The 17,375-nt window shown below is 31.1% G+C and overlaps 1 protein-coding gene across 9 annotated transcripts in view; it reads right to left on the minus strand.

Annotated features, from left to right (window-relative positions):
- The window catches only part of SEMA3A (semaphorin 3A), a 636,674-nt gene that overhangs the window by 171,936 nt on the left and 447,363 nt on the right, over positions 1–17,375 (minus strand). For 7 of the 9 annotated variants that reach the window (XM_074268519.1, XM_074268522.1, XM_074268521.1 and 4 more), the window contains one exon: positions 15,865–15,927. In XM_074268519.1, coding sequence (XP_074124620.1) covers positions 15,865–15,927 — 63 coding nt within the window. Of the gene's footprint in view, positions 1–15,864; positions 15,929–17,375 lie in introns of all 9 variants that reach the window. The other 2 variants (XM_074268528.1, XM_074268527.1) reach the window with 1 other exon arrangement.

Here is a 17,375-nt window from a genome sequence, read left to right on the forward strand (position 1 = left end):
TGTTTTCTCTGTCTAATACCTCAGGCAATCTGCTGTACAGCCAGATATAGAAAATACTAATGAATGTGGCTCTTTCAGGGAACCATACTACAATACTATTAAAAATAGATTTTATCTGGTTTTCTTGTTGTACCTAACAGTGTAGACGTATACTTGAAACAAGGTGTTAACTAGGTGGATTTGATGAAATAATGGTTCTCTAGTTCACATATATACTTAGTACTTATATTGTAAGTACTTATAATGTAAATACTTATAATGTCTAGTTCACACATACTCAGGATACTGTAATGATGTAATTGTAATAGGGTATTTAAACTGGGGACAAAGTCAGACTGAGGGGGAGACTGGTTGAGACTGGCAGATTGCTAGAGGAGACTGGGGACAGTCAGTCAGAATGTCAATCAGACTACTGGAGGAAACTGTAGGTCAGACTGCTGGAGCAGACTAAGATAGACTATGAAGGACACAAACTGTGTAAGAGACAAAAAAGACTTTGAACTCTATTCTTGTCCATTCTAGAGGTGTCTATCCTGATGAGACCAAGACCCTTCCAGAGGACCTGCAGAAAGCTAACCTGGACAGTTAACAAGTCAATAAGCTCTGTAGCCACAAAATAAAGTTTGTTTGTTTGTTTTTACAAATTTACGAATGCCAAACTAAAAATTATCCTTAAAGGATATCTTCCTTCCTTTTAAAAAAAAATTCTCTTTTTTATTATTTTCTTTATTTTGATGGTTATACATTTACATTATTTAAAAAAAAATACATATTTCTTCATGAATCATGTTGGGAGAGAAAAGTTGGAACAAAGAAAAAAACCTCCAAAAAATACCCCCCCCCAAAAAAAAATGAACTAAAAGACTTCTTCCTAACCTGGAGTCTCATCCTTTTTTTTTTTTTTTTTTTAACTTTACCTTTGGGAATGACAGAGATTAAAAACATTTAATACTCTTTCCCTCCAGTTATTCTACAGTCAAAAGCACATATTAATGCACCTGGGCATAGTAGAAATCACTCTCTTTTTAATGAAGTGCCCCTTCTACTCTAATTTCTAATAACAATCACCAAAGCCAAAAATATTCCAGGAATAGCTGAGCTGAAAGTGAAAGTAAATCTACCAAGTGTTGAAAGGACCCAGGAGACTGCTAAGATATAGGATATAGTTGCTAAGTAACTTAAGGACAATAAACAAATATATAAAGATGTACCATGCAGTTATTTTTTTCATTGTTTTAAAATTTAAAAAAAACAATTTTAAAAATTCCCCCCCAAAAAATTAAAGCTTTATCAATGGAAAACTGGTATATTTACATAAACATTCAAATAGAAGGTGCCAAGATTCCCACTCTTTTCTTCCTTTTCCTCTCTCTCCCCCTTCCAATGCTCTAATCAAAATCCAGTTCTCTCATGTGGAAAAGAAATATGTGAAAATAGTTAACAAGATGTGGTTATGAAGAGAAGGTCTTAACAGAAATGAAAAGAAGCATTAGATAGATGTGCTCCAATTCTCAAATCAAGAAATAAAAAAATGAAAAGTTTAATTCTCTAGGCATACATTTATTACGTCTTGTTCATAGGAATACCTATATGTAGGTTATGGAATGATAATTCTATTATAAACTTAGAAATTATTATTCTGGATAGAATTAAAATTTGGAGCCAACAATTTTGTCATTTGGTCTTCCTTTTGATGGCTAAAAATGTAGATCCTTAACTATAGATATTTTCATTTTAAAAGATGTCAAAGGAAGCTCAAATTGTTTTAAAAAATAATAAATGCAGAATCATAAGAAATATGACAAGTAATGTCACTGATTTTTGGAAATAGACTGCCTTATCTGAAGCTTACTCAGCTTGCATAGAAGCATCTGTCTAATGCCAAGATGCTTGGGCTAAGCACCAAAGTCTGAATTGCTTGTTTATGGATTCTCCAAGTAAAACAAATACGTTTGTTTAAATGGATAGAAAATGCTAGCCAGAAATGGACTTAGGTCAAATGGTTGGAGATAATATTGTCACTTTATGAAGTTCTTTATGAGTCCAATTGTGAAGCCTCCTTTTAGATTCTTGATGACTCAGTTCTTATTGTGTCAACGAAGGGTTCAATATGATGCCAGTGAGTCATATCATCTCGGTTCATTATATATATAGAGAAGATGTTTCCAAAGTAGTTATGGAGTGGCCTATAACCTGAGGATTGACAATTAAATGTTGGATTCTTTAGCCATTGTTACCCATGAGATGCCATGCATATATTTTTTAAACTAATTCCCACATAGGATTTATCCAAGTTGACTGTGAAAGTGGCAGAACCTTTGAATCAGTATTCACATAAAATTGTGGAGATGAGTTAGTGAGTTAATTGAAGAGACATTATCACTAAACTATAATCCATGTATGGATACATATTCTTTTACATGTAATATGAACTGTGAGAGAATGTCTTAAAAATAGTTTGGAATGCTATTTATTTTTCAATCTTAAATCAATATTGTTTATACACCCTATCATTATAATATTATTTTGAAACATAGGGGATGACAATTCAAATTTTCAGAACTTAGCATATTTGGATCTTTAAAAAAAAGAATATTATGTCTTATTATGTATATCAGTGCTACCATTTGAGGGTCTATAACACTTTCAAAGCAATGAAAAAGAAACCTTTGAGAGTGTTCCATTCTGGTTTTTTTAAATAAAGGAATGGTGATTTCCAGCTTTTTTTATATGGGGCCCCAAAATCAGAGAGAGTGGTTGAATCAATAGGAGGCAACAGGGTCAGTCCAGGATGAGGCAGGGTGTCAGCAGTGGCAAAGGCTAAACCTCAGGAAGTAGCTAGAGTTCAGAAATAGGGTTGATACTTGGCACTCTCTACTTTGCATCTTCTTAATCTTCAAAATGTGCCCTTGGTTTTGAACTCTGACCAATAACCAACTCTATTGCTTGCTTTTGGATTCCAATGTCTGATAGTCACTCTGAGACTAGCCTGCCCATTAGCTAGTCTTTACTTAGGGTTTATGATGTTATTTAATCTCTTCTTCCCTACAAGACTTTTCTTAATTACCAAGAACAACATGGCCAGAGGAGATAGAATTGTACCAATTTTAAAAGTGTAGTATAGAATTAGAATATTTAGATGCATTTAAAATAATGTTCTGGGAATTTAATTTTTCTTCACTTTTACTGGTAGTGGTAAGGCAGGATTGTTGACACTCTGTTGCTATAGTCCAAAAAACACCTGAAGCTTGATAGTTTATAATCAAAAGCTTAAAACTTTCAGATAGTACATTTTGGCTGGAGATAAAATGTACCCATGGAAAATATGCATGAAATTGTATTTTATAACAATTATGAAACTAAGTTGTGGCTAAAAACAAACTCTTTAAAATATCAATAGCTGCAAATAAATATTGAAAAACCCAGTGCAAATTAAAGCTGTGTATGTATGTTAGTATGAAATTAAATTACTAAATACAAAGTTAGACAGTGCTGGGCCAAATTCTCTTCCCTGAGGAACTGTGTAAATTATAATTGAGATAGTGCTTACACATACACACTTGAATACACACACACACAAACACACAGTATCTATATTTAGGTTGAACCACATAAAAATTTCTGTCATGTAAATTGATCTAAAAAATGTGTCATTTTAATTCAAATGTTTTTTTTTCTTTTCTTCTTTTATAGCACTGAATACTAATAAAGAAAAAAAATTCATCCTACCCCTCTACCATGAAAAATTAAGTGCTATTTAATTACTTTAATGCACAGTATTTAATATCTTAAGATGGCTTTTTGACTATGCAGTCTTAGCAAAAAAACAAAACAAAACAAAACAAAATAGTAAACCCTTCCCCTTTCCCCCAAGATTTATAGTTCTTAGTCCTTTGGTTAAACTAACATGTTTAATCAAAATACATAATTTAAGGGGTTTCCTGAAGGCACAAACACATTTATTTCATTCTCTCATTTTCCCATGGTACAACAAATTTGAGATATAATTTTCAGTCTTATAAAGTCAGATATTTAATCATGCTTATTTCATTATGAAAAGGTAACATCAAAAGACATAAAAAAGCATTCACTTCTTTTAAATATGTTGAACAACAGGCCTTCTGATGTTATTTAATCACTACTAGTAAAGAAACATCTTTGTTAGGATAAATAATTTCTTTATAGTAATTTACTTGAATATGTTATTTGTACTGGGAAATCTGTATGCAAATTCTTCAAGTGAAAGCAATTCTCAGTGCTAGTTTGCAAACTGAGTATCAGGCACCTGATCTGTTCCAGTTACACTAGGAGTAGGTTGCCTACTTCCGAATGCTGGAGTTAAATTGCAATCCCTGTGCTCAGTTATGCATTTACTTTGTCATATGAAATAAATTGCTTTCACATTTTGCTTTCATATACTTGCATATTTTCCCCAAGCAAAAACCTTTAATAAAATGAGAGGAAAGGAAGTAAACTAAACTTCTTTGGTCCAGTTCTATGATTCTTCCTAAGGCAAGATTTCCATTGGCTTTAATCAGCGATAGTACTTGTATTTCTAGAGTGTTATCAAATATGAGATCACAGGTCAAATCTAGAATGCTCCATGAAAAGATGATAATTTCAAACAAGAGATGAAATCAGTCTTTAGTAAAAGGTTTATATAATTCAGAAAAAAATTTAATTCTTGAGACAATCAGAATAGTGTGGCACAGTGATTCTCAAAATGTGGCCCCAGGCCACTGAGGACTCCAAAACATTTTGGGAGTCAAGATCAAACACATTTTCATAATAATATTGAAATGTTATAATATTTAATATAAGTATCAGGAGATATAAGCCACTTAAGCAAATGCTCTTGGGGTAAGAAATTGAATTATTTTCAAGAGTATTGAGATCCCAAGCGTGCCAAAATGTTTTTAAAACCCACTAATATAGGGACTGGCAATTCAGCTTCAAACCTGAAGTAACTGGATTCAAGTTCCACATATCTCATATATTGGAGATGAAATGCTAGACAAGCTATTTAGCTCAGAATTCTAGGTAATTATATAAGAAAGGAAGTTAAAGAGAAGGTATTGTCCCATGTTGGTAGAGGCATTTCATCTGGGAGTTCCTTGTATCAATGAAATCAAAGCTTGATCCTGTTCCATAGTCAGAAAAAAATACCAATATGTGATTATCTCTCAAAATTTTACATTTGGAAATAAATTATTTGACTTTTATGTTAATTATGAGATGAATTAAGCTTCTAGCTTAACAATATAAATGTATATATACATCTTCAAATGTGCAATTCTGCTACTTTGGTGAATTCTGCTGCTAAGCATTCAACTAAAATAATTATGGATTTAGGGGGTGAAGTACTAAGTTAGTAAAACATTGAGAAGAAATATAGTTGCTGAAATGGGAAGAAAAAAGTCAAACTACTCTTCCTTACTAAAAAAAGAAATAAAAGTTTAGTTTCTCATCAAAATATATCTAATCATAGAGATATTTTGAAAATATGACTTTGTTCCTATTATTGCAATTTTGATTTTAACCACATTCAAAATATTACAAGTATAGTCATATAAATGGAATTTTATATCATTGAAGCTTATCTCACAAAAAGTATGGTTTCTCAGAGAAATAAAATATGAAAATTCAGATTCATAGATTGAAAACAGATTTTTCTACTACCTTAGCATATGTCCATCTTTCATTTGTTAGTCAATCAACAAGCATGTATTAAAAGCATATGCTATGTGACAGGCACTAAATAGGAATAATAAAGTTAATCTACATATAATAATTTTAGGAATATCAAAGATCATAAGCACTTGGCAAATACCAAGTATCAGGGTTAAGCCTAATTATAAACAGGGATTTCTAACATCAAGCTACTGGGATTACATAGAGTTCCACCAACTAAACTATGTGATTTTATTTACAATTCATTAGTTGTCAAATCACCAAAGTCTTGAGTTAAAACAGACCTAATGGATAATTTATCTTAAAAAATCATAAAGTAGTGATTATATAGACAACTTGGAATCTATTGACTTATTTTTAAATACATATTTGTGTTGATTACATTTAAATATAATTATTTGTCTTTTTTTAAAAATTGATTTACTTTGTCAAATACATGTTATTTTATGCATTTAAAAGCCTTATTCTCAGAAGACTTTACCAGTGTGTTAAAAATATGATATACACACAAAAAGAGGAAGAAATCTGTTTGTGCGTTAATACTTCCAAAAATCATCAATCAATTAAAATTTGAGAATTTTAATTATTTAGCTAAATTTTTCATATTGCTCCAAATAAGATTCAATGTAATTACTACTGGCTTGCCTAGTTCCTTCTGGAACTACTAAAAATAAATTTATTAATTTTAATAAGTAAGAACAGTTTAAGCATCTTAAGCTAACCAGAAGGCTCTCCCCATTTATCCCTTTTTTTTTCCCTATAAGTTAAATAGTCTCAGTTTTTTCAAACATTCTTTAGATGTTATGCTTTAAACTCTGCTTACACTCTTTTGCAAAAGATACAGTATGTTATTTTTTCCTTAAAATTATGTTCCAAAGCTCAACACAATACACCAGGAAAAATCTAATTAGCATAAAATAGAGTGACTTGATGGCACTATTAACATTTTCAATGCAGCTATTTATTCCAACAAGCCCTATGCATAAGTAGAAAACGACCACTTTCCCTATGGTATCTACTCATAAATTTTTAAAAGGAATTTTCTTTTCTTTTTCTTTCCCCTTTCCTATTTCCTTCCCTCTTCCCATTTTCCACATCTGTAAAATGAACTGGAGAAGTAAGTGGGAAACCTCATCAGTATCTCTACCAAGAAAACTCCAAATTGGGTCAGACATAACTGAAAAAAAAACAAACAATTGAACAACAATAATAAAAATGTGCATTTTTATTATTTGTAGTTCCAGCATACCTATACTTTTCAGCTTTCAAATGATTACTTGAACATGTATATACATAGTTCTTTACCTATAATGAAAATAAGGAATACACTTGAGGAATTTTCACAATCTTTCTTGAAAATAGTATGGCTGTCATTTATTTTGCTGTGTTTATTTATTTTTTATTTATTTATTTGTTTGTTTATTTATTAACCACACATGATTTCAATAATCAGGGAACTACTCTTAGTGAGAAATTTTCTTTTCTGGCTTCCTCAACAATTTAAAATCTTAGATGTTTTCTTGTAACATTGAAAAATTAAGTCAATTGTCAAAGGTCACAGATAGTATGTGTTAAGAATTGGGATATGAACACAGGTTTTTATTCCTGACTGTGAGACCCTCATCCAGACAAGCGGAAACACATTCAAATAGAAACAGTATCTCTAATCTGTATCGAATCTTGTGGGTCACATACTAACTTAGTCTTAAACTATAATGTTATTTATGTTTTATTTTATTTTTGCTTATTTTGTTAAATATTTTTTCTAACTGCACTTGAGCTTCTACCTTATACCATGCTGATTTTTATGCATTCAAGTTATAATACTTTAATATATCTTAGTTTCAATTAAAACAAAGAAACAAAACTATGAGTATTCTCAGAAAGCTTCCATGACTAATGTGAAAAAGTTTGGCTTGATTGGCTATGTTTTCAACAGCCTGATAGCTAGAGCAAATTAGCCTCTCCTTTCCCTCCATTTTTTTCCCCTTAAGGAGAAATCTTTTGGTTCATAGTTAAGGTTACCTATAGGACAGGGTTTGAAGGTCATGCCTTCAGAACAGCTATTACACTGCACCTGGGCTATAACTAGAAACCTTCAGGATTCCATATTGACAGCCCCTCGAGATCAATAATTACAGATGTTAAAAATGAGGATTGTTATATAAGATATGGAAATATATCCTGGCAAGTTCTGGAAAGCACAGATACAAAATAATATCAAATATCTGAGCGGTGGAACAAACTGAGCTAATCGTTAAATCAAATATGTTCAAAATTTGACTTTAGTGCCTGTTACAAAATCCAGATCCTGTGGTAAATGCATGCATGGCTTGGGACATAGTATAGTTGGATCAAATCAACTATTTTCTTTCTTTTTTCTTTTTTTTTTTTTTAAATTCCAGAGAATGAGCAAATTCAGTAATGTGTGGGAGGGGCCTTTTACTTTTATGTTATGCTTTGCTTGAAATGTACAGATAAATAAGTGCATTAGCACTTTATTTCAATTTTCTTTCATAGACAGGATCAAGACATTTCAGGAGCAATGCTTTCTCTTGGAAATGGAGCAAAGTGTTCCACTGTAATTCTCTTATTATTCATAAGAATGACAGGAAGATTGACTTTGAAAATCTGAATCAGCCAGAAATCTTCCCCAAATGGATTAGCACTATTGTTCTGTCCTCTTTGGCCAAAAGAAGCTGGATAAAAGGCAAGCCTTCTGCTAAAATGTCATGTTGCCCAGCAGGCTAGAGGCTATGGAGGACCTAACTCCCCATGATCTACTTCCTTTCTGAGCAATAATTCAACAGAAAGTTCTACCCTGTGTGTTTGCAGGTAGATTTGACATAAAGATTGAGATTGCACAAAGTGAGGGTTAGTTCAGATGCGATCCTTCAAATGAATTTGAAGTATTTGATTCTGCTTTAACTGAAATCTTTTGAAAAATAAGTATTAATAATAATAGCTATAATAATTATTATTGCTATGTCAAACTTAGAATATCAGTATGTATTATTTTCTTTTAGTTTAGCTCCATGAAACCTGTACTGATTTTCAAAAAGTTCCCTTGACAAATATGGCTAAGCAGTCTGTTTTTTCAATCATTTAATCCTTCACACGTTATATCTGAAAATTACTTCACACTTTTCAAGGCATTTTCACACACATTATCCCACTTAATCCTCACAAAAATCTTGTGAAATAAGCAGTTCTTTTTATCCCAAAATTATAGATGGGCAGCTGAAGCCCAAAGAGAATAATGATCTATCTGAAATTCCTGTTTTCATTTGTATTTCCAGAACTAGAACCCAAATTCTAATTAGAAGTCAAAAGTGCTTTTCACTATAATAAATGCCTTCCCAAAGATATCAATATACATATTTTAAATTTGTAGACTATGTCAAAATAGTTCTCCCTTTTTGTTCCAAATTATCATCTCCAATAATGGACAAGTCAGTCGCTGTAACCCATTTTTCTCATCTGCAAACTAAGGGAATTGGATGAGATAGGCTCAAACTTCAGATCAATGAGCCAATAATCACAAGTCTAATATATTTACTTTGAAATCATGATAAAACAAGATCAGACCATTTATCATGGTAATTAAAAAGCATTTTAAAGCCATAATAGTAGCCTAGAAGGCAGTTTGTAAAGTTGATTTTTTTACAAATATTTTGTTCTGTAATCTCACATAGAGAATTTTCCTGTCAATTTGTTCATGTGCAGACTCTGTCAAAATCACCATTAATCAATGAATAAATAAATACCAGATCCTTAGGACTTTTCTCTTCCCAATATCATAAGCCATGTATTTTTTTCACTTCACCAAACAGATTGAAAATAAGGAAAAGAAAATGAGAGTAAGAATTTATATAATGCCTACTTTGTAACAGGCACAGTCCTGAGTTCATTTTACAAATATTATCTCATTTAATCCTCACAACAGAACTTTGTGGTAGGTGTAATCATTTTTCATTTGAGGAAACTGAAGTAAATCACAGTTAAGTTACATGCCCAAGATCATACACTTAGTAAGTATCTCAGGCCACATTTGAAGTCAAGTCCATATGAATACAGTCCAGGGCTTTGGCATTGGACTAATTCCTAATTACTATATACTAGCCTTTAATGCTATGTAGAAAGCATTGCTGTAGGTACTGAGGTATAGCAATAAAAAACAGCAGTGATTTAAGAACATCCTCAATGAAGAAACTTTCTCTACCCAAAAAGCTCAACAACTTCTTTATAATTTACAGTTTTCAAGATCTAAAATACTGAGAATTAAAATTCAGGTTTACACAACTATTATGTGTTAGAGGAAGAATTGGAAACCCAGATCCTCTTGCCTTTGTAATATACAATCTATATTTTTTTAAGACCTAATATGGAAATAACTAAGTAGATAACTTACTAAGCTATTACCATCTCAGAAAAGAGGGAGGAGAGGATTAAAGGAAGAGAGAAATAAAATTTGTAACTCAAAACTTAAAAAAGGCCAGATTTTTTTAAAAAAATCATTTTAACATATAATTGGGAGAAATACATTAAATTATTGATGAAAAATAAACAATATAGACATAAAAGAGGAAAATAATGAGTCCATATCTAGCTTTTTAGACAAATCACTATTATTAAATACCTTTGAGCACATATTATGTGAAATCATGCTTTATCATTATTAATATTTGAATTAATCTCCTATGTCAATTTGTTTATAAGTAAAAATTGCTATTTAAATAATAAAATATTTCAATCATAAAGACAGGGAACATCGGAACATCCCTCACTCTACTTGATTCACTCATCAGTCAGTTCTTGGATAGAGAATTCTGGCTTGTAAGAGATGATCTGTCCTCAAATTCCCCAAGATTAAGTATTGAACATTCCCTTCTTCCCTTAATTCAACTGAGGAAAATAAAGTAAGTTGCATTTTCTGAAGGCATTTTACTAGATAAGCAAGGGGAAAAGCAAAGTAAAACAAACTGTAGAATATGAAAACAGAAATGATGAGTTACAGAGCCTAGAAATATTCTTTCAAGATGTCTATAATTTAGATATATATTTTCTGGCATGACTTCTGAAAAGGCAACTCCCAGTCCCGCCAGAAAGACACACACACACATGTGCGCATGCATACACACACACACACACACACACACACACACACACACACACACACACACACACACACACCTGATCTCGATCTTCCTTCACTTTTTCTCAGTCCAATTTTGTTCAGGCCAGAGTCCTAGAGTCACTAGTCTTTGGCACAGGTTGATTAACCACTTATTTGAAGCTTAGTTTCTTGACTCCCTGTTCAAATTCAGCTTAGAAGTAATTTAGACTGGACTTTGTGGGACTCAACATGAAACTCTGCCTCTCTCTCTCAAAGAGATTCCCCTTTTAGAGCTAAGGATAGATTTATTTTCCTTTCTAGCTTCCAGTTTGGTTCCCTGTCCCAAATCTTAGAACAAGTTCCTATTTTTGGCATTTAGAATTCTTATCAGATGAAGGAAAGTAAGACACCATCCAGGATAGAGTTAGGGATTTACAATCCAGTATACCAACTCCTCTCATTTCCTTATATTTTGAAGTTGATGACTCATTAGCTCATTCATAAGATAACAGATTTAGAAGTAAAGGGACTCTACATTCTACCTTCTCATATTACAGATAAAGTAATTGAGGCTGAAAGCAGAGAAATGACCAGCTGAGGATCATGTCCATGGTCTGAGGATTTATTCAAACTCAAGTTTTCCAGATTCCAAGAACCAGGGGTATGTCCACTGTATCACCTACCTAACCACTCAACTCACAATTTTATCACATTTTAATTACAGATAGTTTATACATGATAAAATAAATAACAATAGTTAGTATGTATGTTATACTTATAGTTTTGCAAAGGGAATTGCATATATCATTTATTTTAACAATCCAATGAGGTAAGCACTATTAATATCCTCAATTTACAAGTGAAGAAACTGAGGCTTAAAGAATTTATGTGACTTGTTCATGGTTACACAGGTAGTAAAGTGTCTAACTGACATGATCTTCAAAACTACATGGACTGCAACACAGAAATATTTCAAAGACTCAGTGAAAGTGAGGCAAGGGGTATTTTATCACAGCCTAATGAGCCTTAAATGGTAACTTCTGAAATATATAGTAATTTTCTTTACAATGACTTTTCCTCACAATGACCCAGTAAGAGTTATTCAGTCAATAAACATTTATCAATTACCTCCTATATGACAAAACCTGAGTAATGCTGGGGATACAAAGAAATGCAAGTTCTTAAGGAATTCACACTCTAATGAAAATAGAATGTATATTAATCCCACTTTCCACATCAAGTAACTGACACTGAAATGGAATTTGAACCCAGAACATACACCTATAATCATTTATAATCATTGCTATTTCAACTACCCCATTCTACTTCTCCTAAAGCATGATGGTAATGAAGGTTATGTTTGCCTATAGTTAGCCAGACATAAAGAAAATTTGCTATGAAATAATGGAAATCATCCTAAACCTCAAACTAGATAACTCATAATATACAAATACAGGTACATGGGGATGAGAAGGAATAATAACAAGTAGTGGAAGATGTTGACAATGGCTGGTGCACTTGACAACTATATATATATATATATATATATATATATATATATATATATATATATATATATATATATATATATATATGAACTTATTCATGAAATAAATTCATAAATATGTGATTAGATACTAATAAATCACATTTCTACATTATACAAGAAAAGGCATCTCCTTATTTTATAGCCATACTTTATACAGCTACATGGTTCACTCTACCTTTTTTTTTTTTTTTTTTTGAGAATAATATTCCCAGTCATTAGAATTCAGGTGATAATAATACATAGAATTTATTTAGAGCTTTATGGCTTATACAGTGTTTTACAGATATAACTTCATTTTATTCTCACAACAACACTGCAGAGCAGACATTATTACTACCCTTACTTTATAGATGATGAAACAATGTTGCTAAGTATCTCAGACCAAATTTCAGGCATGATTGCTTGTGGTTTCTGCTTAATGTAATTGATGGAAATAGGATTCAAATCAATGATACTCCTAGTTCCAAGTACAATAGACATCACACAAGATCACAGGACTATATTGTACCAGGACTAGTACAGTTATACACACAAAATTCCACCATTAACCTAAGTGTCATCATTTACATATCAAATATTCAATAAAGGACAGATTCAATAAAAGATAAAAGAATAATGAAGAGAACACCACTAAAGTAAAAAAGAACTATCAGGGGACATAGAAAGTACATGGAGATAAAAGTTGAGGAGAAAGATTTACAGAAAATGAATATAAATACATAAACATAAATATATTGTTTAAGCCTTATTGTTTGTCTTTTATACATGATAATTAAATATAGACTGGAAATGAGATTAATTATACCTACAAAAGCTAAATAAATGTTTGTATGGTTCTCTGAAAGATTAGGTCATATAATTCCCATAGTATTTCATGAGTTCAATGCCTATGAATACTAATGAGTGAAATGTAATGAAACCTACTGAGATTTTATTTGTTTGACAGTCAAATGGGATCACAGATTTAGAATTGAGATATGCTTTTCAGAAAGAAGTCATCTATTCCAAGCTTTCACTTGCAACTAAGTTAAGGATCTGCTGGTGAATGTTTAACAAGCTGCTTTCCAGGGGAAAAATAAAGGCAATTCAACACACTTTTAACATTGCATTATTTACATTTTCTTTTTTACTTTCTTAAGTCTAGATAATCAACAAAACAATAAATCAAGTCTTGATTTAAAGTCTGCTGATTTCAAAGGTGTAAATACTCATATTGAAAATGTATGTGAGCATTTACAAACCATCAGTTTGAGAGTCAGCTTGAGCCCATGATATTAAGGTCATAGAGGGTAAGCTACTAGCTCAAAGTCAAAGAGTCAGTATGTATTCAAAGCTTTTTTACACATGAGGAAACAGGGACCAACAGAGTTAAGTGCTGAAGGTCACCCAGCTAAAGTCTGAGACCAGATTTGAAGTCAGGAAGATGAGTTTTCTTAACTCTGCTGAGCCTGACACTCTATCCATTGTGTCACCTATCTGTCCAAATATAGAGTACAAATATTTTGTACTGGGAGGAACCCTATTTCTTGATGAAGGAAATGACTAAAGTCTCCAATGTCTTTGCCAATAGAGCTTCAAATGGGGTTACATACAATCAAAAAATAACTTAACAACAATATTTGGAGTAGTTACTATTTGGGACATTACAGAATTGATCAATACCATCATTTGCACATTCTCTGTCCATTAAAATACTCATGCATTTTATGTATACATATCCATATACATGTCTGTGTATGTACATACACACATAATTTTGAGAGATATATATGTATAAGCATGCATATGCTTATATGTGTATTTCCTTTACCCCCCTCCCCAAGGGTGATTTAATTGGTATGGAGAATTCCTATTATGGAAATCTCCATACAAATGCACATTTATTACTTAATAGAATTGCTTGGGGCCTTAATGTTAATTAACCTGCTCTTGATTACAAGTTTCTGAAACAGCATATGAACCCCTGTCTTTTTTATTCCATAGCCAGACTTCTAGTAATTACATTATGCTATATTTCATGTATGTATGTATATATATATATATATATATATGTAAATATGTTTATATCTCTTTTATACATATACTGTCCGTGGATGTATTTTCTTCTACTAAAAAGAAAAAAAATCTGGTTCATTCTCCAAATGAAATCTATTCTTTTAAGTTTATCACCCAAATAAAATTAATATAGAGACAATGAAGCTGGTGTTTATCATTTAAAATAAAAATAATTAAAATTTTAAAAAAAATTAAAAATTATCTAATATAAAATATGCTAAGTATAGAATGATGCTTAATTCATTTTTGTCAAACATATCAAAAATGCTACTATTCTTTCTGCATGTGAGTTTTATATACCTATACATCAATACAAATACAATAACATGAATATTCAATATAATAAATTGTTTACTCAATACATTGCTTTTGCAATATTCTGAAGTGTCAGATAGAATTCTTAAAACAAACTTTGCTTTATTTGGATTTAAAACCATGAAGTATATTATTAAAATGCTTAATTATGTATGTTTTTCTCTGTGTGTATGCATAAAGTGAAGTCTTGGAAAGTCAAACTTTTATAAGATATGAGAATTCCAAATTTTTAATTATATATTCACCTATAAAATAAATATTTATGTATCTCTGTACCTATCTAAATATATAAATGTGATAATGTATTAATGGAACGAATTATACTCTGAGATCACATATCAATGAAATATTGACAAATAGTACATATGCATATATTAAGATTTATTTTACATATGAATCCATAGTTTTATTTACAAAAATTTTATCATTGATATTTCAAAATTTTAAAATATGTATAGAAAACTTTGTAAACTGATTTGTCAGCAGCTGTTTTAGCTAATATACAGATATATAGACACACACAGATATGTTTGTATATAAATACATCTTTGTAGTCATGCTACTTAAACATTTGTCTGTGACTAAACTATTCAAAATCAAAGAAAATTCAAGATCAAAGAAAAATCAAAGAAAGTTTCAGAACTATAAATTACCTTTCAGGAGCATTACAGATACAGGTGTTCTTTAAAACAAATCCCTATCTATAAATCTATGTCTAATTTCCTACATAACAGATTCAGTTGTCATGATTCCTGTCAATCATGAAGACCAGTTGAGGTTAACTCAGTTGATTGGTTCTCCTGAACTATTCTCTAAAGATATTAAAAACAGTACTGTAAGACTATCCCACAAAGATGATATACCTTAGATATAAGTATGGGTATGACTATAACAAATGGAATTTTATAAATAAAATTTCTATGTTTCCTTTATTTCTTAGATGTAAATATTATACATTTGTATCCTCTGATGATTTCTTGTTGACAGTCCACATCCAAACCCTTTTAATTATCTTCACCACTTCCACAATTGAAAATGATTGAAATATTTGAAAGCTAAAAGTCATAAAATTATTATATACCCAATTTTAAATTGCTTATTCAATTTCTAAAATAATTTTTAAAGTTTGTTGGCTTACCAAAATATCTTTTCCAGCCCACTTGCACTCGTCCCTTCGTGTATGAGAAACTGGCCAAGCAATCTAAAAGCAGAGAATAAAGATTACTTTAGGGCTGCTTAGAAGGAAGTTTCATTTAAGATCATGACTACAATTGCTCTAGACCAAGCTGGTGTAGCCAAGATCAGTACAGAATTAAAAGCAGACCTTCTGGATAGAATTATCCCTCTTTCTTAATGTTTTAAATTCCTATCAAGATATGTCCATTTAATTTAATTCAGATTTGTTAAAAATTTGATTTTATTTTTTAGGAAAAGTGAACAATGGATATATGAATGCATGCAACCATTACTTCTATTCTTAATTTTACAATTTCTTTCCCTTTCCCCAGAACTTCAGACATTATAATTGCTTACATTTCAATATATGAGAAATTTGATCACCCTGTTCTTTATTTTATTCATAATTACCATTCAGTTAAAATTATGATTTGGCATGGGTTTGACTCCTGGCTCTTCATTTAGTCAAGTCACTTCATCACTATGAGCCTTGGTTTCATTTCCTCTAGAATGAAGGTCCAGGAACAAACATTAAATCTGTTACCTAATCACTGAAATATCCAGTTCTTACTTTTGCTTCAATAATTCAAGATTCTGCAGTATTTTTCATTATAGATAATCCCTTTACTAACATGAAACATGACCTCCTCATAATTGGGCAGGTATTCTTTAAAAATTTCTGAAGCCAAGAAAACATCCCATTGTAGTCAACCTCAAAATGAGTCACTATGAAGTTATCTAGGTTGGTCATCCAAGCACCTTTATATTCAGTTTTGAAAACAGAAATTATAAGAATATCATCCTAATCACCAAAGAACAATAAAATGCCAAAAAAACTTATCATTAATTTAGACTACTTTTTGAGATTTTCCATTTTATGTGCAATTTGTGATTTTAACACAATTTCAGAGTGAAAGAAGTTGTGAATAAGGTGCTGAGAAACAAGGAGTTCTATCTGTGCTGTAATTATACTATACCCTTGACTATATTATTTGTTTGTTTGATTTTCATCATTGTAGCCATTCAAAGAATACCTACATAGTCACTACAAAGACAAAATAATGATTTAGCAAATTATCTCATGAAATCAGAACTGTCCAAAAGTTGACCTGACAATTTGAAGACAGGTATAAATAAATCAAATTGCAAAGCAATTTATACCAACATGTTATTGAATGTTCTCAATATAGGGTGTCATAAGACAAGTATAAAGAATTTCTTGTATAAGTTATTGAACCAGGCACATTATTGCAATGATATGGGTTTCTATAAGGTAAAGAAAAACTCCTTTTACTAATTTATATCAGGACATTTTCTGTAGTCTATAGTCCTAGAAAGTTCTTGAGAACAATGAGAATTGAATCAAATAACATCTAGCAGAAGAAGGATTTGAAATTAGGGTTTCTTGGTTTCAAGTCTATTTATCCTTTATAGACATGGCCTCTCATGTCTAAAGTCAATTTATATAAAATT

This window comes from Sminthopsis crassicaudata, chromosome 5 (genome assembly GCF_048593235.1).
Source record: "Sminthopsis crassicaudata isolate SCR6 chromosome 5, ASM4859323v1, whole genome shotgun sequence".
Lineage (NCBI taxonomy): Eukaryota > Metazoa > Chordata > Mammalia > Dasyuromorphia > Dasyuridae > Sminthopsis > Sminthopsis crassicaudata.